Source organism: Gossypium hirsutum, chromosome D11 (genome assembly GCF_007990345.1).
Source record: "Gossypium hirsutum isolate 1008001.06 chromosome D11, Gossypium_hirsutum_v2.1, whole genome shotgun sequence".
NCBI classification, from domain to species: Eukaryota; Viridiplantae; Streptophyta; class Magnoliopsida; order Malvales; family Malvaceae; genus Gossypium; species Gossypium hirsutum.
Window position 1 is genome coordinate 41,003,220 of NC_053447.1, and position 24,885 is coordinate 41,028,104.

Sequence of the window (24,885 nt, forward strand, 5' to 3'; positions counted from 1 at the left end):
ATTCAGCTATGTTGGCTAGCTTGATACTGCCCACGATAAAAGCAGATCCTAAGACTTCAGTGCCAGTGATAATTGCCAATATCCGTAGCCAAATGGGGTACACGCCCTCTTACCGCAAGGCGTGGGTAGCTAAGCAAAAGGCGTTGGAGAAGATGCATAGTGGGTGGGATGCCTCATATAATGAAATATGGCAGTGGTGTCAGGTGCTAGAGAGATACGTCCTAGGTGTCATCACAGACCTTGAAACGAAAAATGCGTACTACAACGACCGATTGCTACGTGGATGCCAAGTGTTCAAACGCCTATTTTGGACCTTTAAGCAATGTCGAGACGCATTTCCATACTGCAAGCCGGTGGTACAAATTGACGGTACCTTCATGTTCGGTAGGTATACTCATCGGCTATTGGTTGCAGTGGCACAGGACGGCGATGGGAGAATTCTTCCAATTGCATTTGCAGTAACACCGGGGGAGTCGTCTGATGACTGGGATTTCTTCCTCTCTAGTTTAAGGAGGCATGTGTGCCCCCAACCTGATATTTGCATTATTTCAGACCGGGGCGCCGATATACTAGCTGCATTTGATTGTGAGGGAAGCTTGTGGCAGCGCACACACCATAGATATTGCCTAAGACACGTTGCTTCGAACTACTACAGGCAATATCCATCTAAGAGTGAACGACGACAAGTGACCAACATGGGTATTTACTCTATAACTGTATTATTTCGTTTGCCAATTTACCTTAGTTTTATTGGTAGAAGTGATATAAAATATTCGCTATGAACTTATATTGCCAGGGTATGAAATAAATAAAGATCGTTTTCACGAGATGTTGGCAATTTTACGATCCCAAAACGAAGAAGGGGCGGACTACCTTTGTAACATACGTTTCGAACAGTAGGCACAAGCATACGACGGAGGCCTACGATATGGCCATATGACGTCGAACCTGGCAGAATGCATAAATTCTGTTCTTAAAGGAACGCGCCATCTACCGATAACATCAGTTGTGCGAGAGACATATTTCCGTTTGGCGGCGCTATTTCTAAAGCGAGCAGCAACTTATGCAGGCCAGATGCAGGGTGGCCATGTATGGTGCAGTAAGGTAGTTCAAGAAATTAACAAGGCGAAGGCGAGGGCAAACATCATGCACACAGTGTTGCACGATCGAGACAATTTATGGTTTAGCGTGACGGAGTTTGACAGACCGCACCAAGGTGTTGTTGGCGGGCAATATCGTGTACACTTGCGAAACAGGACGTGTGACTGTGGGAAGTTTGATGCACTTCGTTATCCATGCGCTCATGTTATTGCAGCTTGTCAGAAATTCCGTCTGGATCCGCTGAGTTATGTGGACGAAGTGTACAAATTAGAAAACATGTACAACGTATGGAGACACATTTTCCCACCGGTCCCAGATGAACGTAAGTGGCCGCCCGTATCTCTTGCTCCTTTTAAGCTGTTACCGGATAGAGAATTGCGTCGCAAGCTGAAGGGTCGACCTTGCTCCACTAGAATACGGAACAATATGGATATCCGTGAGTGAACCAGTCAACAGAAGTTGTGCGGATGGTGTAGGAACTCAGGCCATACAAGTCGATCATGCCTTAATCGCAATAGTTGAATGTAATTGTAGAAAAAATTATATTTTTATTCAATTATTAATTGATAATTGTGATAATTGTTAGTAAAATTATCAAATTACTTTAATTTCTTAATTGTTAGTACCAGTCAAAACATTTTACCAAATCTAACATTATGTAAAACTATGTAAAATTATTAAGCCCAATAACTTTTGTTAATGGTTAGTAAATTTATCAAATTATGTAAAATTATTAAGCCCAAAAAAGTGTGTTAATGGTTAGTAAGATTATCAAATTAGGTAAAATTATGTTATGGTTTTTAAATAAATTAGGTTAGGGTTTTTAAATAAATTAAGTTAGGGTTTTTAAATAAATTAGGTTAGGGTTTTTAATTAAATTAGGGTAGAGTTTAGGGTTATGGTTTTTAATTAAATTAGGGTTAGGGTTTTTAATTAAATTAGGTTAGGGTTAGGGTTTTTAATTAAATTAGGTTAAGGTTAGGGTTTTAATTAAATTAGGGTAGGGTTAGGGTTTTTAATTAAATTAGGTTAGGGTTAGGATTTTTAATTAAATTAGGTTAAGGTTAGGGTTTTTAATTAAATTAGGTTTAGGGTTAGGGTTTTTAATTAAATTAGGTTAGGGTTAGGGTTTTTAATTAAATTAAGTTAAGGTTAGGGTTTTAATTAAATTAAGGTAGGGTTAGGGTTTTTAATTAAATTAGGTTTAGGTTTAGGGTTTTTAATTAAATTAGGTTAAGGTTAGGGTTTTAATTATATTAGGGTAGGGTTAGGGTTTTTAATTAAATTAGGTTAGTGTTTTTAATTAAATTAGGTTAGGGTTAGGGTTTTTAATTAAATTAGGGTACGGTTAGGGTTTTTAATTAAATTAGGTTAGGGTTAGGGTTTTTAATTAAATTAGGTTAAGGTTAGGGTTTTAATTATATTAGGGTAGGGTTTTAATTATATTAGGGTAGGGTTAGGGTTTTTAATTAAATTAGGTTAGGGTTAGGGTTTTTAATTAAATTAGGTTAGGGTTAGAGTTTTTAATTAAATTAGGTTAGGGTTAGGGTTTTTAATTAAATTAGGTTAAGGTTAGGGTTTTAATTAAATTAGGGTAGGGTTAGGGTTTTTAATCAAATTAGGTTTAGTGTTAGGGTTTTTAATTAAATTAGGTTAAGGTTAGGGTTTTTAATTAAATTAGGTTAAGGTTAGGGTTTTAATTAAATTAGGGTAGGGTTAGGGTTTTTAATTAAATTAGGTTAGGGTTAGGGTTTTTAATTAAATTAGGCTAGGGTATGAAATAAATTACGATTTTTATTACATCAAATAGAACTTCTATTTTATTATATCAAATAATATCAAAATAACTCGGGAAAATTTCCATGCGTATTACATCAAATAAACTTCTATTTCATTACATCAAATAATAAATTTTAATACGATAATCAATGTCTATGACCGAGGGATTCGGTTCCACATGGCGGCGGTCGACGGTTACGCGCTGGATTCCTCCTTCCTCTAGCTTCTGGCGGCGGTTGTTCTTCCTCCGGTGGTGATTGTTGTTCTTCCGGTTCGGCGTCTGGTTATCGAACTTGGGACGATGATCCACCTTCAAAGAATAGTGTATGTGGAGGTGTTTGCATCATGAACGGCGACGGTGTTTGAAAGCCATGCGTTGTTGGCAATTGGTAAAAAGGAGAGCTCCCCAACGCCCCCCTTGCGACCCCTCCTGCGCCGCTGCCCTAGTTATCGGTGGTCCGCTCGGCATAACAGGAAATGGAGCTGATCCGGGCATTTGGCTCCAACCTGCCATAGGATTCGGAAAAGGATACATGTACGAGTTAGGGTACATATAAGGGCTAGAAAACACACCTGGCATCATAGGGAAAGGCGATTGCGTCGGTATCATCTGTTGAATTGCTACGTCAGGTGACTGCGTCGGTGCTCTCGTTGGGGCCGGTGATTGCATGCCCACTGATGATGCGTCGGGTGACTGTCTGGGCCTCGTTGAGGGGCTGCCTTCGAAGTCTTCTCGTCTTGGATTTAGAGGCCCGCGCCTTCCCCTTCCGAGACGTAATTGCCGTTGCCTCTCCTCTGGTGTAAGTAAATACGGCTTCCCATGGATCCTAAACCATGGCATGTATTCTGGAACGCACGCTAACTCCGGAATGATGATTTCTTCCCGAGTAGGTAGATATTCATGCCGATTTTCCCACATTTTCGTGTACTCTGACCAGTATCTAGGCCAATCCGTACCTAATAGCCGAAGGTCGATTTTGTGGTGATCGTCAAACACCTCAGGGTCCGCAGGAATCGGTTGTCTACATCCAAACTGTCGTAGGACTCTGTCTGTCTGGTGGGGCTCCACGGTTGCATAGTTGATCAACACCACTTTCGCGTGCCAAGCGTTCGGATTTTGTAATAACTCTTCCGGGATTACTGCCCGGATTGCCGGATCCTCGTATGGTGTCCATTGAAACTACATGAACATGATAGAAATATCAGTTATATACATAATACTAAATACTATATACCGGTCCCACTAGCGAATGTATGGAAATATCTATTTGCAATAATACTTACTTCTGCTTCTGACCATTGCTCCAATAGAAGCCGTATATCTTCAAGTTCAGATGGTAATCCACGATAACTTGCCAGATGGTTCCACCTAATTAAATAAATTTTTAGCATACTTTTATTCTTACAAAATCTACATAACAATTCCAAAATGTAATATAAAATTTACCTCGTTACGAGTGGGAATATATGTGGGTGGTTCACTCGAGGACATAGAAATGGAAAGCGAAACCGTGCCCATGATTGCAGTAGTGACAGGCAACCTCCAATGTTTGCTCTCCTCGGTCGCGTCGCCCCGCACATCTCCCGATATAATGTTGCCAAGATGGCAGATCCCCAACTAAATTCACCGGCTCCTCTAAAATCAACGAGTTTTAGCAGCCACCTTAGATGTACACGGCTCCGTGACGTGTCGGGCATTAGATAACCTCCAATTATTTGAAGAATGTATGATCAAGCATATCGGATTCTTTCAATTTCGGTTGAATTTGCATTCGGATCGGGGAAGGTGGCACGTAACCAGCCCATCTCCACCTTACCCCCATCCATTTTATCCGGAACAGCGCCCAAAAGCTTGTAGCACACTGCCTCTCAATTGCTAGATTGGGCAGACTCGGTGACTGGGTGCCCGTCCATCGGCAATCCCAATTGCAGATGGACATCTTCTAGAGTGATAGTGCACTCACCACATGGAAGATGAAATGTGTGTGTCTCGGGTCTCCACCTCTCGATCAACGCACTGATCAGTTTCGGCTCCAACTTGCATCCCCGGCCTACCGTCGCCACGTGCCAAAAACCCGCTTCCCGCAGGTAGTTCTCTACTAACGGTGATGGAGGACCATGCATATTCCGGATAGTGCATTCCAATACCCGATCTTCAGACTTTTATAACAAATAATAAATTAATAATTTTCTAAAAATACATAAATAAAAATATCTTAAATAATATTTAAAATTTAAATTCAATACTTACCATTTTCATTTGCTCCACCGATATGTGATTCCTATCGAGACGAATCAATGATCCGGCCATTGATGAAAATATAAAAAAATTTAAAATTATTTTAAAAAAATATAAAAAAATTTGAAATTATTTAAAAAAATGAAATTGAGGGGAAATTGAAATTTAATATGGATTTGAGAGATTTTTGGAATGAAATTGAGAGGATTTTGGAAGGAAATTGAGAGTTTAAGAGGATTTTGGAATGAAATTGAGAGGATTTTGGAATGAAATTAAGATAGGATTTGTTTGTGAAAAAAAGGGGTGGGGGGTTTTATAGTTTTTTTTGACCGTTGGGGGGGCAACGGTCAAATTTTTGACCGTTGGGGTACTGTTCACGCGTGGGGGACATCACGTCCACGTCAGCAAGTCGCGCTGACGTGGACGCGATGTCCTGACGCGTTCCCTGACATCGCGCTGACGTGGACGCGATTTCCTGAAAAATGGACCATTCCGGTAAATAATCAAAAAATCGGCCCATTTCAGTAAATTTTGAAAAAAACGGCTTTTTTAGGTAAATTGCCCTCAAATCCCATCATATTGATATTTTTTAAATAAAAAGACTTAAGTATCCTCGAATAATATAACTTATTTTAATTATGAAATGATATTTCTATAATTTTCTTAATTGAGTTGGTGCATAGTTGACTCGAACACCAACTTAATTAGGAGCTTAAATAATAGTATAGATATTTTAGTCATGACCAAATTGTAGTAGTTAAATCCGTTTGGTCAAATTTTGTTATTAGTCCTATACCATACCTAAAATCGTAGATTTGGTCAATGTTCTTCAATTAGGTAATTTATTAGTTCTTATATTTTTTCGAATTTCAAAATTTTAATCTTGATGCGAACGATAGTCTTTAAATTTATAACGGGCTTTTTTGTGCATAATATGTGGAAATAAAAAGATGACATCACAACATATATGTGATATTATATGTTTGTCAAGTCAAATTTTTAAAAAATAACATAACTAAACTTAATGAATTTAATAATTATTATTAGGTAAAGACTAAAATTTTAAAATTATTGAAAAGGACTAAATTAGAATATAAGGCTAAATCCACACGTATAGTGTAGGGAGTAATGCGAAAGTTTAACCAATTAACAATGACATCCAATTTTACGAACTTTAAATAATCCACATTGGGTGAGTTAAACGGATCGGGCCAGCGTAGCTGATATTTCGGAGCTGTAGCAGGGAGAAAAAACCGCGTAGAGATATAAGGGACACATGGCAAGCAGAGAACTGGATGATGATGAATCAATAGATCCAACGGTCAAAATCAAAGGCACATCAACTCCCGAATCACTGATAGACTCCAGCATCATCGCACGATAGAAACCTCGCATCTTACAATATAGCGATTCCCTTTTATCAAACAAATATTCAAAAACCCTAATCCAAAGAAAAAAGTTTAATTGAGTTATCGGATCATGGCCCTCTCTACTCGTATCCTCTCAAAATCTCGCCAGGTTTTTTTTTTGTGCTCCAGATCCCCGTTTACGATTCCTTAATTTCTTTCTATTCTATTTATTCTATCTTTACACCATCCTTTTATTTTTTCATTCGATCTTTATGATTCAAAATGTTGTTTTTCTGTTTTTAGTCTGTTCGAGCTTTGTTTGTTTAGTGGATCTGCTCAAACTTCACTAATCTTACTCTTTTTTTAAAAAAATTCTTAGTAGTAGGATTAGTTAAGTGAAATAGAAACTTGAAGTTTAGATTAATGTTTATTATTAATTAAAAATTGGATTTTTTAATCATTTCTGTCGAAATTCTTATTTGAAACTGGAATTTATATTCGTTTTTTCCTCAAAATTCTCCCAAGGCCTAACCATTTACGCCTCTTCTTTTTTGGGCAAAGCAAGCACAGGTGCAATCAAAGTGCTTTACTCGAGTACTTAAAATTTTGGGGATTTTTATTTGTTCATCTACTATGTAAATTGTGAGAGTGATATGCATATATTATTAATAAAATAGTTGAGATTGAATATCTATTAATGCCAAATGTCTACAGGAATTTCAAATTCGCTTCTAAGTAGGCATCTAATTTATGAATTTGAGAAATATCATGAATATTCTGATTATGTGTTTTATCTTACAACTTACATTATTTTTTGAATCCAAGTTCCCAAACATTACCCTACTCTTTCACGAAAAAATGTTGAAATGATTTTCTTTCTTTTGTTTTTCTTTTTTTCTTTTCGGAAAAGTGGCTTAGATGTAGTGACAAATATTAAGCAAGATAACAGCCACAATGGCTAAAAAAGTTATTATAGGATCCGATATTTAATTATTTATTTTCTTTGATGTTATTAAATTCAGTATATCCTCTGATGTCTTTTTTTTCCCTTTTAAATAATCTCATTGTTCTTTGTACAGCTTTGTGGTAGTCAATCTATTCTACAAAAGGAGAATACCATTCCTGTTCGTTTTTATGCCAAAGAGGCTGCTGCTCCCCTTGCTAATAAGGGAGATGGTGAGTGAACATCTAGATGCTTGCATTGCTTTCGACCTTAATTTGGATTTTTGACCTATACACTTCTAACCCATATTATGCTAATAGTAGCAATTTCATTATTACTTGTGTTTATGTGGACTATAGATTTGTATGCTTGGTGCATATCTATGGCTATGATTTGATGTTCTTAATGCTAGAGGATCTGATGTTTTTGATGCATATGGTAAATAAGATGGGTTAATGGGGTGAAGTCTTTTGATGCTTCTGTTATCTGTTGTTAATTGATAACTTTCTGACGAATTTCTTTGGCTTTAATAAAAAAGAGATATTGAAAAATATCTTTTTGGAGGTTAAGGCAAAATATGAGACGGCATTGGGAATATTTAGGAAGGAGAAGATCACCATTGACCCAGATGACCCTGCTGCTGTTTCTCAGTATGCAAAAGTTATGAAGACAGTTAGGCAGAAGTAAGGTTTTTTTTCCTTTGTCGTTGCTGACTTGTTCTTCCACTCCTCTGAACATTTGCACCTCTGTTTTTATCTCATGTATATTAAATTGTATGTTTGTACTTGGTAGAATTTTGGCAAGACAATAAGGTAGAAAGTAGAAACAGGGATCATGCATGGTTCTTTGATCCTGCCCTGAATGTTTAGGCTACAGTAGTGCTTCATCAATGCCCTACAAAGTGTGCTCAATATTTGCCAAAACCCTCTCCTGCTCCAAAAAAAAAGAAAAAAAAAACCCAACATGAACCACCTGAAGTGTATTCTCATAAAAGTGCCAGTAATGAGGAAAATGCGAGAACAAACTACTTAAATATACTCTAAGAGTAAGGGATTAAACCAAATGCTGTTGTTAAATTTAATTGTGTATATTGGTTTTAGAAATAACATCAAAATAACCTTTTTGAAACTCTGTAATTGCTCCAGCTCTCACTGCCTGCCATACTTTTTATTTACTTTTGGGGAATTGTACCTTCACCAGTGGTTTGTTCTTTTTAGAGTGTTAGATTTTATGCCAATAAGAAGATTGTACAAGAAGACTGTATTTAGTTAATTGCTTTGAGAACTTATTGAGCTAATCTTAATGGGGTTCAAATTTTGCTGTTAAATGAGCATGCCAAATTGGTTTAAGATTGTTTTTCAATGGAGTAGCTAATTCCCTGCTTGGTTAATTTGCACTCTTATTGAAATTGGTTGTTGAAAAGAATCCTTTTAACCTTCTTAAGTTCTTCAAGTTATAATAAGATTTCACTACATAACTCCATAAGTTGAAACAATAGTACAAGAGAGATTAATTTTTAAATATGTGGCCAATTGGCGTTACCCTACTACATTTGTTCTATTATTCTGATTCCTTGCCGTTTGTGATCTTGCCTCTTTAAAAAGGATGAAATAGTGTTTGTCTCTAAATGTGCATGCATTAACTGGTTTATAATGCGTTTGCCTCTAAATCTGCCCCTCATGCAGGGCTGACTTGTTTTCAGAATCTCAGCGCATCCAGTACACCATCCAAATACGAGCTCAGGACGTTCCAGATGCTCGAACATATTTATTGACCCTGAAGGATATAAGGATCAAGTATGCTACTCCCTACTTTGAGTTAGTTGTATATTGTTTTTAAATCCTTAATGTTGTGATGAATACCATAATTCATAGTTAATTTTGTTCCTTTTTTCGCTATGGTAGCATGTTTATGTGATTATGCGAAGAATAAGTATAGCTTTCACTTAAGGTTAAATTACTTGAGTCCTGTTTTGCAAGGGATTTCCCTTATAGAGTTGAATTGAGCTCGGATGTTGTCAGTAACAGCTGATGCTGACTATTTCATATTTTCTTTTCATGAACTCCCAAGTATTATTTTCAATGGCACTAGTGTCTACGCTTGCTCTATGATTAAAACAGTTATTGTTTATTTTATATCATTTTTTTACCTTCTGCAGGAGAGGACTCACTGATGACCTTGGTGCTGAGGCTATGATGATGAATGCTTTGGATAAAGTCGAAAAAGAAATCAAGAAGCCTCTTATGAGGAATGACAAGCAATCAATGGCTCTTCTTACAGCAGAGTTTGACAAGATCAATAAAAAGTAATCGTTTGTCTCAATAACTAATTATGCCTTAATTCTTTTAAACATTGACTAGGATTTCTGAATTTACAAATGTTTTTGGACTCAGAACTAGTGGGATTCTTTATGAATTTCCAACAATGGGCTCATTCTGTACAATTATGAATTCTTGATCCATTTTTTTAATGCATGATTTTACATTCTAGTCCAATTTCACAGAATGGCTGGTTACAATATGTGGTTATGAGCTTTGTAGAGCTTTAAAATTGCTTTTGGCCCTTAAGCAAAGTGGAGAGTTATGTTTTGATAGTTTATTCTGAGCTTCTGAGAAATTTTACATTTATGCTTTTGCTTCTTTCCCTAAAGGAATGTAGAGTTTTGTTTGTCTTTTATGTCTGATTGCGTGTCTTAACAGGCTTGGAATCCGGAAGGAAGATCTGCCCAAGTATGAAGAACAGTTAGAACTAAAAATTGCCAACGCACAATTGGAGGAGCTGAAGAAGGATGCTTTTGAAGCAATGGAAACACAAAAGAAGCGGTACGTTAAAGATCTTTTGTTTTACAATGATGAATTTCTCTCTTTTTTCACACTACATTTCTTATGTAGTGGCCCTGGGACTTCATTAATTATGCGGTTGGATGGAATGGGTTAGCTGCTAGGAAAGTAATTGCTTTTTTTCTTGTCTACACTTGCACATAGACATGGGTCCAAATTACTCATAATACTCTTGTAAACCTTTCAAGCTATCTTCTCTGTTTAGGTTAATTTGAGAGATACGCATGCAGCTAGGAGACATTTACAATTTACTGTTACGTATGGAAGAAGCATGATAGTTTCTGTAACATAAAAAAAAGAAATTAAAAAAATGTACTTATTATTTTTTTCTGAATCATACATCTAACACAGTTTAGTCAACCAAACCACTGTCTGGTATTTGCTGCCAAATGGATGAATGATTTGTTTGTATCATTGTATGCAATGTATGGCATAATTGATGAAATGCTTTATTTTCCCCTTATAATAACTTTTTATGTTCAGGGAGGAATTCAAGGATGAGGCAATGCCTGATGTGAAGTCATTGGACATACGAAACTTCCTATAATTCTCTAATTCACTTTCGGTTTTCCAGTGACTTTGGAGGTCAACTTTCTGAATTGGGGACTTCCTTTGTCATTTTTTGCTATAATAAAAAAAAAAGAAAAGCAACTGGTCAGTTGAAAATGCAAAAATATTATCTCATCTTGCATGAGTTATAATTCAAGCAGGATTAGTAGTGGGAATCTTTTTTGTTCATGCACTTGCTATAGAGTTCCCATTTCATTGAGCTGATATTATGAATGAAATTTGGGTTTTAATCGCTGTAAAGGGTCAGATTTTTGCTTGAACTGTTTACTTTCAATCTGAATGCTGCCAGCCGCCCTGTTGCAGCCGTGCACTGTAAAATTAAACCCCACCTAGGGGCAGGATTTGTGAAGTCGATCGTAGGGTACAGTACTCCGAAAGTTAGTTGCATCAACATATTTACTGGACTAATCTAATTTCAAGGTTAATAAGTTTCAAACTGACCTCATACCAGGTAACACAATTTACTTATTAGAAAACAAACTAAAAGTCGAAAGACTCCTCGAACGTTGTCTAGTGCAATAATCTATTTATTCAGTGCTCTCCATGCATTGCATGCGTAAAGCCCGGTGGTGCTTATTAGGCAGCGTAATATGTGATCTTAAAGGATGTAGAAGGGTGGCTTTGTTCGATTGATCGGGCAGGAGGTCGGGGGATTCCAGAAAGAGCTCACTAAAATAAGCTTCTCATGTGGTTGGAAAAATATGAACCGCTGATTTGAACCGTTAAAAAAACAATTTACAATTTAAAATAAGCTGTTTAAAGGGTTAACCTATTTTTTTTAAAAAATAATTAATTGGTTGTACATGAATTAGTCACTTACAAATTGGAAGAATACTTGAAAACATTAAAGAAATTGAAGAGTACTTTAAAACATTAAAGAATCTTAGGAAATTAACTCATTTGTAATACAGGAACAATTTTTAAAATCCGAAATAGTTACTTAAAACATGAAAGGAAAGGGTTTTTTAGAAAATAAATTCGTAAAACATTAAATGATTTTAAGAAATTAAGCAATTCGTAATATATGAAATAAGTTTCTTAAAATATGAAAGAATTATAAGGAATTAAGTAATTCAAAATACATGACAGAATCGTTTAAAATATGAAAAAATTCTAAGAAAGATTTGTAATACATGAATGAAAGAGTTGCTTAAAACATGAAATGTTTTCAAGAAATTAAATAATATGTAACGAAAATAATTACTTAAAACACGATTTTTTTTAAAACATGAGAATCCTCTAAAAATTATGTAATTCGTAGTATATAAAACACTTAGGAATTACATAAAATATGAAAACATTCTAGGTAACTACTAAAATTAACATGGAGCATGTTAAAAGACTTTTGATCTCACCATAACCTCACACTAAGGAGCTCATAGTGGAAATCCAAATGGAAAAAAAAGGATACATAAAAAATTGAACTAGATATGTTTTTACTTGAGTACCTAAAATTTTATTTAGTCTATAATGGTACTTAAACTATCATTTTAACCTAATTTGTTCTAAAAAGATACTAAAGTGGATGATATCATCTCACATGTGTCGCATTATTATTGGTTATTATTGATTATATTTTATAAACTAAAATAAAATGATAGTTAAAGCGTAAAAAAATGTATAATTCAAAGATTAAATCGTGAATTTAATAAAATTAAATAATTTAGGTGCAGTAGAGTTGTACACATAAAAATGCCTTCATATTCCCCAGTGATTTTTGCTAAGTTATGACGATAAAACACAAAGATTGCGTAGAAGTTTACATCAATGATTTGCATGAATTTGAATTTTATTTATTATATAAATTGTAAGAATAGAATTGTAAAATAAATTAGTTAGATTTCAATATAATATCTACTAATTTCTTATCCTGTGTATTTATTAATAAAAATTATATTAAATAATTTCGCATTAAAATTTATTTAATTAATATATTATCCATATAATATGATAAGGAAATTAAAACATAATAATTGAGAAATAAGATATTGAAGAACAATAAGTAAACTACTTGTGTGCATGCATTTTTTTATATAAAATAAATTATAAAAATTTAGGATAAATTATATAGATGATCATTTAATTATAAAACATTTTCATTTTAGGCATCAAAATAGAAATTTTGCGATTTAAAGTATTCATGTTACATATTTCGATTATTTTGGTCATTTCCGTTAAATTAGAATGATTTGGTAAACAAAAATCTAAAACCCATCTCTCTCTTTCACCTGCCTGCTTGGTGCCATTGCCACCCTCTCCATCTTTCCCCACACACGACTTCGTCTGGTTCGTCGTCCACTGTTTCGAAAAACCCCAAACTTACAAACATTTCATCCAAAGCAGTGTCGTTGAATAGGTTTGCAAAAATCGAACCTCAGCTTGGGGACTGAAACCTGAAGACACATTGGAAGCACCATGTTTCTGAGAATAAGAATAAGAAACCAAGTGAATTATAATATCTAGAGATGAATTTGAAAGGAAATATGTCACTTATAATAGCCAAAATGAATATACAGGGCTAGGGGTTGTTGAGTTCGCATTTATAAAAACCAGGGATTTAAATTGTGGCTACGGCTGCATTTTCGATCGCATTGTATTTATCACGGTTGCGGACATAATGGATGCTATTGCGATCACTGCGAGTATTGCGGTCGTGAATTTTTTTTAAATTCACACAACTTATTATAAAACATGATAATTATAATTATATTATAAAAAGTCACTTTTAATGATTTTTAGAGTGTTTTCTAACACTTATGAACTTTTATTAATATGAGAACACAATTTTTACAATCATTGATTATTTTTATATTTATTTACGATTTTTCTAAGAATGTTATATTAGCTAATAACAAAGTAAAAAAATAGGAAATATTAAACATTCATCATATTTAATAAGTTTGAAAGTTTTTATAGATAAAATAATTAAAAATTCAAACATGAGAGAGGTGTTCAATATTTATTGACAGCTTTGAAAATGGTGAAGTATATCAAAGCATTATATGCTGCAAAAGGAAAAAGGGAATAGATAAATGTATGTATTCTCATTAATTATTCCTATTTCCTACCACTTATTCTCACTCTCATTCTACTTTAATATATAGTTTAACATGCTTCAATTCTTAATTATCTTTTCATAACATATACTCCATTCATTTATCTATAGATGTATTTTAAATGTTTTAATATCATTAAAATTTAAAACATAACAAAAGTTTTTTTTAAAAAAAAACATACCTTAAAAATAGTGGTAGTGGTGCAATTTAGTTTTCACAAATTAGTGGAATGACAAGAAGGTTCAGATCCTTCACCTTCATTTTGAGAGTGTTCTTGACTTGATTCTCGTGGTCTTTGTCCAAAAATGTATCCAAAAAAAGTAACATTTTCACCTTGGTTTTCATATAATTGATATGGATGATATATTTGAGGAGGAGGTTACATGAGAGGTGGAGGTGGGTGATACATTGGTGGTGGAGGATGCATTTGAGGCCGATATAGCACACCATAATTAAGAAATAGTGGATAATAACCATATGGTTGTGGATAACCATGTGAAGGTTGACAATATAAAGGTTGTTCCGGTGGATAAGAACCTTGAGTGCTAGTAGATGAATCACTATACCAAAGGTTACTAGAACTCGATCTCCTATTAGATGAAGAGCCTATAGAAGTATGCTTCTTGCCTTTTTTCTTTTCATGGAGCTCTAGGTTCATTTCTATCTCTCTTAGCTTCAGGAAATATATTTCCATCAAATTCTGATCTATCACAGAAATGTCCATTAGTGGTACCAACCCTATATTCTCCTCCGTATCAACTAGAAGACCTAATTTCACCTCTAACACCACTATGTCCATCATCGTCATCAATTGGACTTAAACCACCACCATCGGGTCCATTACCACTCTGGCTTGGCATTGCACTAGAACTTGAATGAGACATTTTTTTATTGAGATTGATCAACATTCATTTCATCATCAGAGGTATCCATAGGCAACACACCAACAGTTTCACCATCTAACAATGGATTCTCTTTCTCTTGAAGCCATTCTAATAGTGGATCAGCATATTCAAAGATATGATCAAGGCTGATAGGATTAAAACTAGCATTTATATCATCAATACTCATTCTTTTTTGATGCCTTATCTGAAGCCTCATATTATAGTAGGTAAACACTAGTTTCTCAAGTTTTTTATATTTGAACCTATTTCTTGCCTTAGTGTGAATATAACTAAATGTACTCCAATTTCGTTTGTAATTTGATGTAGAAGTTGTTTGACTAAGCACTTTAATTGTTAATCTTTATAACTCAAGAACACATGCATCGTATATTATCCACCACCCAGCTGCATAATATTATTTAAATTTTAAAATAACTTCAAAATGTACAATATAATTAAATAATATAAATTATATTAAATAATTTAATTATTTATTTATCTGGATTCATTTGCTTCTAAGCTCTTTGTGCTTGTGGAGTACTGAATATCTCATGTTTATCTCTAAATAGTAGCAACTGTATAAATAAAAGATAGAGTAAAAATGAAAAAAATAATTCCATTTCAAATTATGTAACTAAGTTACAAATAATAATACTTGAATCTAACCTAATTAACCATTCTGAATTGAGTATCAAGAGAAGGTTCTAATCTTTCAATTACTGATCTTGTACCTTCTAATGTTTCTATTACTACATTCTCAAAATGCTTCACCCCAAATCGAAATTGAGGATTGAGAAAATAACTTAAGCATAATTTATAAGAATATCATCAAATAATAATCTAAAGCTTAAAATAATAAAATATAAAAATAGTTCTGAATTATATGAAACATTTTATCTTACCAGCTGAATGTAAGTCAGAATGCATAAAATTCCATCTATTGTCAATAATCTTTTCGTACTCAGTGAAATATCGACAATCTTGTTGAATTGCTTGTTTAGCTCTATCAATAGCCTCATAAATAAAGCCCATTGTTGGTTTTTCATCACCATTCGTAAGTCTCAATTCTTTTACTAAGGGCTCGTAAACTTTTATGAGGCTATTAGCTTTTTTCCAAAAATCTTTTCCCAAAACATTTTTTTTGGCTTCATAAGTCCCCATTTTGATTCTTTAAATTCCTATATATTCATAAGAAAAAATTTAAAATAATATAATTTAAATTATTTGGAACTAATAAAATCATTAAAGGTTGTTATATTTAAGTAATTATATTAACTAATTATAAAAAAATTGACCTTTAAATTAAACATTTCTCTTAGACCTTGCTTTTGTCTTTTATCTCTTCAAGTTGAATGAAAAGAGTTGCAAATCAAGTAAGAGCGGGTCGAAGTATTTGCTTCCCTTGTGTATAATTCTTCATAAAATCAACAGTCCAAATGTGATTGTATATAAAACAAGTCACTTTCTTAGCCTCATCTAACACTTTTGCTGCACTGGACTTTTTCCCATTATCTTCAAGGCATAAATCTAAACAGTGAGCTGCACATGAGGTCCAATATAGATTCTTCCTTTTCAACATTAATTTTTTCTAGTGACTTTCATTACTACCTCATTATCAGTCACTATTTGGACAATGTAACTTTTTCCAATTTCTTCTACAACTGAATCTAACAAGCTATAGTAGAATTCAGCATCTCTACTACGAACACTTGAGACATCCATAGATTGTCAAAAAATGGTTCCTTTATTGCAATAAACAAAGAAATTAATGATGTGCATTTGATTCAAATTGTTGGTCTAACCACCACACATTAGAGTTGCACCCAATTCTTTCCAATGAGTCTTTAGTCCATTTACCCAATCACGAACTCATTGACACCCTGACTCCAAATACACATCTGAAATCTCATAAGGTGTTGGGAGCTTTACATATTGTCCAAGTTCTATTGACACTTGAATTAAGTTATACAATCATGGAGGGCTTGCTAATTGAAAAGAAAGTTGTTCATATATTAAAAATTTAGATACCACTTCACCTATCTTCCTTCGTAAAGTCTTTAAAAAAGAGCCATTGATCTTTGGTTGCTTTTAGCTTTTGCTTTTAGCCAATTCAGGTATCGCTTCCCTTAAGGTAAACTCAGACTCACTTGGGATGGATTTACTTGTTCTTTCTCCATGATATTCTCTAGTTGATCCATGAGAAGATCGCCCTTCTTCATAAATGTTACTCCAACCACTAGTACTTTGTCTGAATTCTTCCCTTCTATGCGACTCGTGTTGTGATTGGATACTTTCTCGAGTTGTTTGCCTTATAGCAGAAACCTCATCAATGAATTCCTCGTGTTCATCCTTCTCTCCTCTTAATTGGGATAAGAAATCATCTGTTATCCTCTTTTTGTCTATTTTCTTTGTGTTGTATTCTTTCAGTATATTCATCATACTTTCTCTAATGACAACTGTTAATAAAATAAAATAAATTCACACTTTATATTATTATCAATTATATATAATTTTTATTGATAAATTTACAATAACATTTAAAAATAATAATAAAGTATCACATACTAGTAACATTAGGGCATGGTGCAACATTGCTGGTTTTATGAGCAATGTGCTCTTTAAATCATGTTATTCCTCCTTTCACAACTTTACCAAAAAGTTTACATACGACATTTCCTTTCGTATTTGGTACTGGAGTTCTAAAGTACCAACCTATATCATTACTTAATGCACCCTTCAGTCCTTTAGTCGGGAACTCTTCACGTGGTGGCATGCTTTATTTTTATTTATATACAAGAAACATAAAACTATATTTAGAAATATAAGCAATTCGTTATCTATATTATCAAAAACATAATACAAAAAAAAACATCACTAACATTAAAAATTTAAATTTATTACGTAATCCATAAATTATTTAAAAAAAACAACAACCCACCATAACCCATTATTACCCAATCACCCAAAACCCAAAAAATAAAAATTAAAACAAAAAGTTCCCCAAATCCCCTCAATCCCCAACCCCCTTTCTCCTTTTCTATCGTGAGGCAGAGAGCCAAAAATAAAATAGGAAAAAAAATAGGGTTTAGGTTTTCTTTGCTTTTCTTTGCAAGATCCATTCCTTTTTTCTCCATTTTTTTCCCAATTTCTTTAAACTTTTCCTAAGCTACCATTGGTTCCTGCCAAAATACCCAAAAACATAAAGATGATTTGCAAATATTTTGTCAAAAATTTCTCATCAATCTTTGCATGTTACAACAAAAAGAAGAAAGAATCAAGATAAGAATCAATTTATTTAATAAAATAACAATCCACCATAACCCATTGTTACCCAATCACCCAAAACCCAAAAAATAAAAATTAAAACAAAAAGTTCCCCAAATCCCCCCAATCCCCAATCCCCTTTCTCTTTTTCTATCGTGACGCTCCCCAACCCCCTTTCTCTTTTTCTATCGTGACGCAGAGAGCCAAAAACAAAAGAGGAAAAAAAACAGGGTTTAGTTTTCCTTTGCTTTTCTTTGCAAGATCCATTCCTTCTTTCTCCATTTTTTTTCAATTTTTTTAAACTTTGCCTAAGCTACCATTGGTTCCTACCAAAATACCCAAAAACATAAAGATGATTTGCAAATATTTTGTCAAAAATTTCTCATCAATATTTGCATGTTACAACAAAAACATGAAGAAAGAATCAAGGCAAGAAAATTCAGGTACTTACTTGAAAAATATAAATTTCTGAAAGTGCAAGTGAGATTTTGTTTAGAGATTTTTGTGATTGTGTTGTGATTTTGTTTGGTTTGAAGTTTGGACAATGAAATATAAGAGCGAAAGTTTAGAGTTTGAACTGTTTTTTCTTTTTTTTGAACAAATTTATTGTACCGATAAGTCGATAATTGATTCATATTTTTCTATTACTTTTGGATTATTTTTTTCTGTTGATTTTGGACTGCATTTTTTATTGAAAATTATCTGATTTTGCAGGTGAAGAATATATTCCCTTTGTCTTATTATATTTCTGTTGATTTTTTTAAAAGAGTTGAATTTTTTTTAATTTTACTGTAAAGAAACAATAACGGGAACAATGACCCGTTATTGTCACAATTGGCTGTTACCCATAAAATTGCGACCGTGATCCACCACTATTGGTGTGATTTTGCTTCACACTGCTATTTTCGGCAATAAAAATTTCAGATGGCGCTGCTACCGCTATATAGCGACCGCCATTCCGCTACCCGACCGCTATTTAAATCCCTGATAAAAATAATAAATAGTTCTATGCTTGTTATCAATGACCATTTGCCTTGTGAAGAATACGAGCAAATTAAGATGAAATATATGCTTTCTTTTTCATTATCCAATCAAATTGAAGCACAAAACTACAATCAATAAAATGATGGAAATAATATTCACCTTTAAAGAATAAAGAAAATAAAAGAAGAGAAGAAGACAAAGTAGAACCTTTTTGGATTTCTTCGTGAGCTTCATCTCCACTTAAAGGGAGATGGAAGGGGTGGCAATGGAGGCACCAAGCAAGAAGGTGAAGGAGAGAGGTGGGTTACAGATTTCCATTTACCATTTTAGATTTCCATTTATCATTAACGAGAGTGACCGAAATTGTAACACCCCAAACCCAGCCTAAATGTTATGGCCGAATCTGGTGATGTCACATGGAAAGGGATTTGAAGACAAGATTGTCGAGTTTAAAAACCGTTAGAGTAAGTTAGCTTTTATTTAATTCGAAAAAAAAACTAGTTGATTTGCTTTAAAACTTGTCTCTTAGCGGAAGCTTTTGTAACCAATTAATTTAGGGAAAATAGTTTCTATTTATGAAAAACCTTAGTTTTTAGAAACAAAACTGTGTTTTGTGGAGTTGCAGTTTTAAAAAAAAATCCATAAAAAAATAGTATAAAGTCCCAAATTTAAAGCCAACCAGTCCATAGTCTAGAAGATACATAGAAAACCCCAAATAAGTAATAAATTCTAGGCATTAACGGAAAACAATCTAAAATTTACGTGTGGCCACTGTCGAGTCCTCCGCTGCACCGACCCGTCAAGTCTGGGGATTACCTGTACAGATTAAACAGAGAAAGGGTGAGTTTTCGCAAAGTCAGTGTGTAATCCCCACAGAAAACATGCATACAGATAATCAACAGAATTCAGTTAGATACAGTCTGGGCCCTATGCCCATCACATAATCAGTTTGGGCCTGAGCCCATTCAGATACACTTTCAGAAATACATTAGGCCCTTGGCCTATATCAGATACAGAATGCAGATACAGTAAATCAGAATTCTACCCACTAGCCTCTACACACCATCTCCGTCCAACCCTACACACCATGTGGGGATTAAATCAACCCACCATCCCTACACACCATGCTGTACCGAAATGCGACACATAATCAAAAGGTTACAGCTGAGCTGCCAGATAATAGGCTTAATAACCTTTTAGACACTTCCTCCAAATATCATCAACTCACCCCGATGCAATACAACATACAAAATATGTCATGCGATTACACAATTAATAGTACATACATTCAGATATTATAAGTCATGTTCGGTATAGAAATTAGACAGATAGATCACACATATAAGGGTCTAAGTAAAGCTTACCGACCCTACAGTAGGTTCACAGTCGACTTGGGCGACCCGTGCAACCTTACAGAACTTTTCAGAAAATGGGCTCACACGCCCATGTGGCCCACTTAGCCCAAATTGGCCTTGGCCATATTATCCATTTTTAATGTAACTCGTGCTAGTTAATTATTCATATATGTTTTCACTATTTACTTATATGTTCCTTCAAAGTTGTCTACTTGAGTTACTGTTACTAAATTATTTATATCTTGAGCTACAGAATTTCGAATTAAGATCCGCTTGATGTCTTTGAAACTAGACTCAAATACCTTTATACCATAAAATTTTTAGAATTTTTGGTTTAGCCAATAAGTATAGTAAAATCGTCAAACTTACCCCTTTTCTGTTGTCTAACAGCTTTGTCCCTTCTTTGCTAAAAATTAATTCTCTTAGTACAAAATTTAGATGATGTTTCCATTTGTTTCTATTAAAAATATACTCGTTAATAATTTAAACATGTAAATTTTAACCCCTAATTATTTTTCTCCAATTTTTGAGAATTTTCCAAAGTCAGAACGGAGGAACCCAAATCCATTCTAACCTTGTCTAAAAAAGTTTGTCATACCTCACGATTTACAATTCCATTACTTACACCATTTCTTCTATGAGAAACTAGACTCAATGAGCTTTAATTCTATATTTTGTTCATCCTCTAATTCGATTTCCACAATTTATGGTGATTTTTCAAAGTTAGCCTACTACTGTTATCCAAACAGCAAGCAATTTCGGCTTTTCGCTGAATCCCATTTTTTTTTTGCGTTTCGGGTACACTGGTTTTGTTTGATGCTAAAGCAGTCCCCAAGCACTCCAAAGCCTATAATTAAGATACTTAACATCAATTTAACAGATTTACAAGTGAATTGACAACCAAGAACAAACAGAAACCCAACTTACCACCAACGATAACCCTCCGCTTAACTATTGTTAAGACAATAACACTGAATTCACTAGTCTGAGCCTCCCCCTATGCCCAAATCACAGAGAAAAAACATTACCACTTTAGTCGCTAGGAGATTCATGGCAGAAACGAAGAGAAACACTTACCGAAACTAAGCGAGCACTAACCGCGTGCGAAAATGAAGGAAACTAAATGGATTAGGGAAAAATCAGAAGAAGAAAAAGAAGAGAAAGATGGAAAAACTCAGAGAATTTTGGCCAGAGGAGTGGGAGAAGAATAGACGGCAGAATTTTTTTGGAAAGTGAGTCAAAATTCAGTTATGGGAATAAAATAAAATAAAATCATGATAACCCCAAAAATCCCTTAATCTTCTCCCCTAATTCCCACTTCACATTCACTACTCAGAATCCCCCTATTACACAACTCTATCCCGAAATCTGAGCAAAAAAATAATACCCTTGGTTGCATAAAGATTCGAACACAAGACCTCCACCATAATAACACACCATTTAACCACCAAACCAGTAGGCCCATTCTAATGTAATTTACCCAACAATAAAATAAAAGCCTATTGAACAAGAGTAAGGCCTAATTCATTCAAAATACTAAAATTTTCCCAAGTGAAGGCTCGAACTTGGGACCTCTCAAACACTCCCAAAACACATAGCCACTAAAGCTGATAGATATTTGTGTCATATTTTCACAATAACGAAATTAAAAATTTTGGGGCGTTACAGAAATGATCGAACTATGTAATATAAGTGCTGAAACTGTAAATATTTTATTTTGGGTGCCTAAAATGAAAATATTTGAAAGTTGGGTAACCATCTGTGTAGTTTACCCAAAATTTTATATTGAAAATTAAATAAAAAATGATATTATAACCCTCGAAATTTTTCAAAAAAAATTCAATTAAAGTCCTTTGAACTTTTTGCACCTAATTGAGCCATTGAATTAACAAAACTGGCTAAATAGGCCCTTTGACTAATGTTGATGATAGAATTTAACAATAATGTTGACGTGGTTGTGAAGAGATGCCACGTCAGTACCATTTATTAACGTGGTAATGCCATGTCATTGTTAGTCAGTGACGTGGTAGTTCCACATCATCACTGAATGTTGATGTGCAGTGCCACGTCATTGTTGGATGCTGATATGATAGTGCCACGTCAATAAAAAAATAAAATTATTTTTTAAATAAGTATAAAATAAATCTAAATACCCATTTATCTAGTTTCCTTTTTCTTATAAACAATATTTCTTTTTTTCTTCATCCTTAGACCCATTTGAATGTAATAGATAACAGCGGGGCCCGAGAATTGATGTGTTTTTGAGTCCTAGGCGCTAGTAATCGCCGATATGCTCATATTGGTGACGTTATTATTGCTGTGATCAAGGAAGCAGTACCAAATACACCTCTAGAAAGATCAAAAGTGATCAGAGCTGTAATTGACTCATTCTAGAATTATAAAAACATAGAAAAGATCATAAAATTATAAAAAAATTATTAAAATTTATGAAAATTTATAATAATTATTAGAGTCAAAATCTCAACCAAATCTTAGTTCTTTTACCAGAAACAAAGATAAAACTCACTCCAAGTTTGATTCCTGTATCAATTTTATATTCTCTAACCTAGTGTTTATATGGTTTAATGAGAGAAAACTTCAATCAAGGTAAAAAATTATGTTTCCATCACCTCCACCTATGATTTTTCAGATTTTTGGTATGAAAAAACTGTTTAAGCCGGTGTATTAATATTTTTGCTCATATTTTTTATGTTGAGAAAAGAGGAATTGGTGGAGCGGAGGTTTCCAAGCTAAGGAAAAAAAGGATTCAAGTGTTTGAAAAACTTAGTTTTGAATCTTAGTTCATCTAAGAGGTAAGTACTTTTGGAATTTCTAACATTCATTTGATAATATAATTATGAGTTTGGATAATTAGCGAAATAAATGGTTAAAGAAATTATGCATATTAAATTTGAGTAATTATGGCTTGATGTGTTGAGATAATTAGTAATACAAAAAAAGAGGTAATATTAATACGTCTTAGATTCAAATGCATGGAAATGAGCTAGTAATGTATTATGAAAATTTTAATGCCATGGCTTAGTGGGAAAAGTATTATTAAGAAATAAAATATGATTATATGTGTAAAAATAGTTGTGGGGACATCGATTCTATTTTATTTTTGAAAACTTTATAATTTGATATTCAGATTGGGAAGTTTGACTACTGTCTCCAAAGTTACAATAACAAGACCTAGAAGTCGCGACATCCACATGAGATATTTTGAAATATTTACAGTTTAGTCCTTTTCGGTCTCAGGGGCATTAAGCTTTCATAAGCTCGTATTTGACCTAGAAATGATTATTTTTCGTCTTTTATGCATGCAATGCTTGTATTTGGGAATTTAATGATGGAATTGAAATATAATCAATCGTAGTTGCTTCAGAAATGCATGTGGCATCCTGTAGCTCGGACCTGGTGATTGGGTTGGGTATGGGGTGTTACAGGCTATATTCAAATTAACAACATTTAATATCCAAATACAAATAATACATATGTAAACCATGATAAACAATCATTTATGGGTCAAATACGAGCTTACGAAAGCTCAATATCGTTCCGAGGTTGATTAAGGACTAAATTGAAAAGTTTTCAAAATATTTCAGGTGGGTGTTGTGGCTTCCAAGGCTTGGTGTTGTAACTTTGAAGATAATAGCCAAGCTTTCCAACTTGAAGACCAAATTGTAAGGTTTTCAAAATAAATCAGAGTTGATGTTGCGACGAGGTAGCCTGACATCATAACATTCAGGGTGTGAAGTCGCGACTTCCATGACAGACCATTATGTCCTCATTTTTCCTTTGATCCAATCTAGCATACTTAACACTAGTTGGCCTCAAGGCCCTAAATCATTCATTCCACACAACCAAACATGTTCAAAACATACTTATCAAGCTATTAGCATAATTTCCATATATGACCAAAACCATTTTCACATATTCACAATTTATATACAATCATTTTGACCATTTCTAGAATTAGACAAAATATTCCTAGGTACATGCCATTGACATAATGAAAAAGCTATACAAACTTAGGTTGAGTCGAATACTGCTATATGGATGCTGATTTCACTTCCCGGGGCTTCAAGTGATACCTGTACCTGTGCACAGAATAAACAAAACTATACGCTAAGCGATAAAGCTCAATGTTACTTTCATGATTCAAGATGATAAAACATAAACATTGATAATATATTTCAAGACAATTAAATGCATATATGTTCTTAATATCCAACCAAACCATATTCTAAAATGCCAACCATTCTCATCATCTTTCAATACATGTAAGCATACTTATAACAATACCAAACCAAACTATCCAACATTGCAACATATATAACCAACTCTATTTACTTGTTAATTACTAATCATTAGACTACAAACAAATTCAATATCAATAATGAGCTACACACATTCTTATTACTTTTAAGATTATACCAACTAATGACATATTCAATTAACATCATTTACGTTTGTAACTTACAATTCAATCCCTATCCTGGAGTCAATTGACTCAATCTC

General features: G+C 33.8%; 1 protein-coding gene and 1 long non-coding RNA gene across 2 annotated transcripts; both read left to right on the top strand.

Moving 5' to 3' along the window:
* Positions 1-6,472: 6,472 nt before the first annotated feature.
* Positions 6,473-11,053, top strand: LOC107922592 (probable ATP synthase 24 kDa subunit, mitochondrial). The gene is made up of 7 exons (XM_016852696.2): positions 6,473-6,637; positions 7,548-7,644; positions 7,950-8,094; positions 9,097-9,207; positions 9,570-9,716; positions 10,111-10,233; positions 10,735-11,053. The coding sequence occupies exons 1-7, from the start codon at positions 6,599-6,601 to the stop codon at positions 10,796-10,798; spliced, it is 726 nt and encodes a 241-aa protein (XP_016708185.1). The 5' UTR covers positions 6,473-6,598; the 3' UTR covers positions 10,799-11,053.
* Positions 11,054-17,981: 6,928 nt separating this feature from the next.
* On the top strand, positions 17,982-19,047 carry LOC121223177 (uncharacterized). The gene is made up of 2 exons (XR_005920564.1): positions 17,982-18,468; positions 18,740-19,047. It is a non-coding gene; the product is annotated as an uncharacterized lncRNA (long non-coding RNA).
* The last annotated feature ends 5,838 nt before the right edge of the window (positions 19,048-24,885 follow it).

Coding starts and splice junctions, on each gene's coding strand:
- LOC107922592 (XM_016852696.2), top strand. CDS start 6,599: ATGGCCCTCTCTACTCGTATCCTCTCAAAATCTCGCCAG. Junction 6,638..7,547: donor TCCTCTCAAAATCTCGCCAG/GTTTTTTTTTTG, acceptor TTCTTTGTACAG/CTTTGTGGTAGTCAATCTAT. Junction 10,234..10,734: donor ATGGAAACACAAAAGAAGCG/GTACGTTAAAGA, acceptor TTTTATGTTCAG/GGAGGAATTCAAGGATGAGG.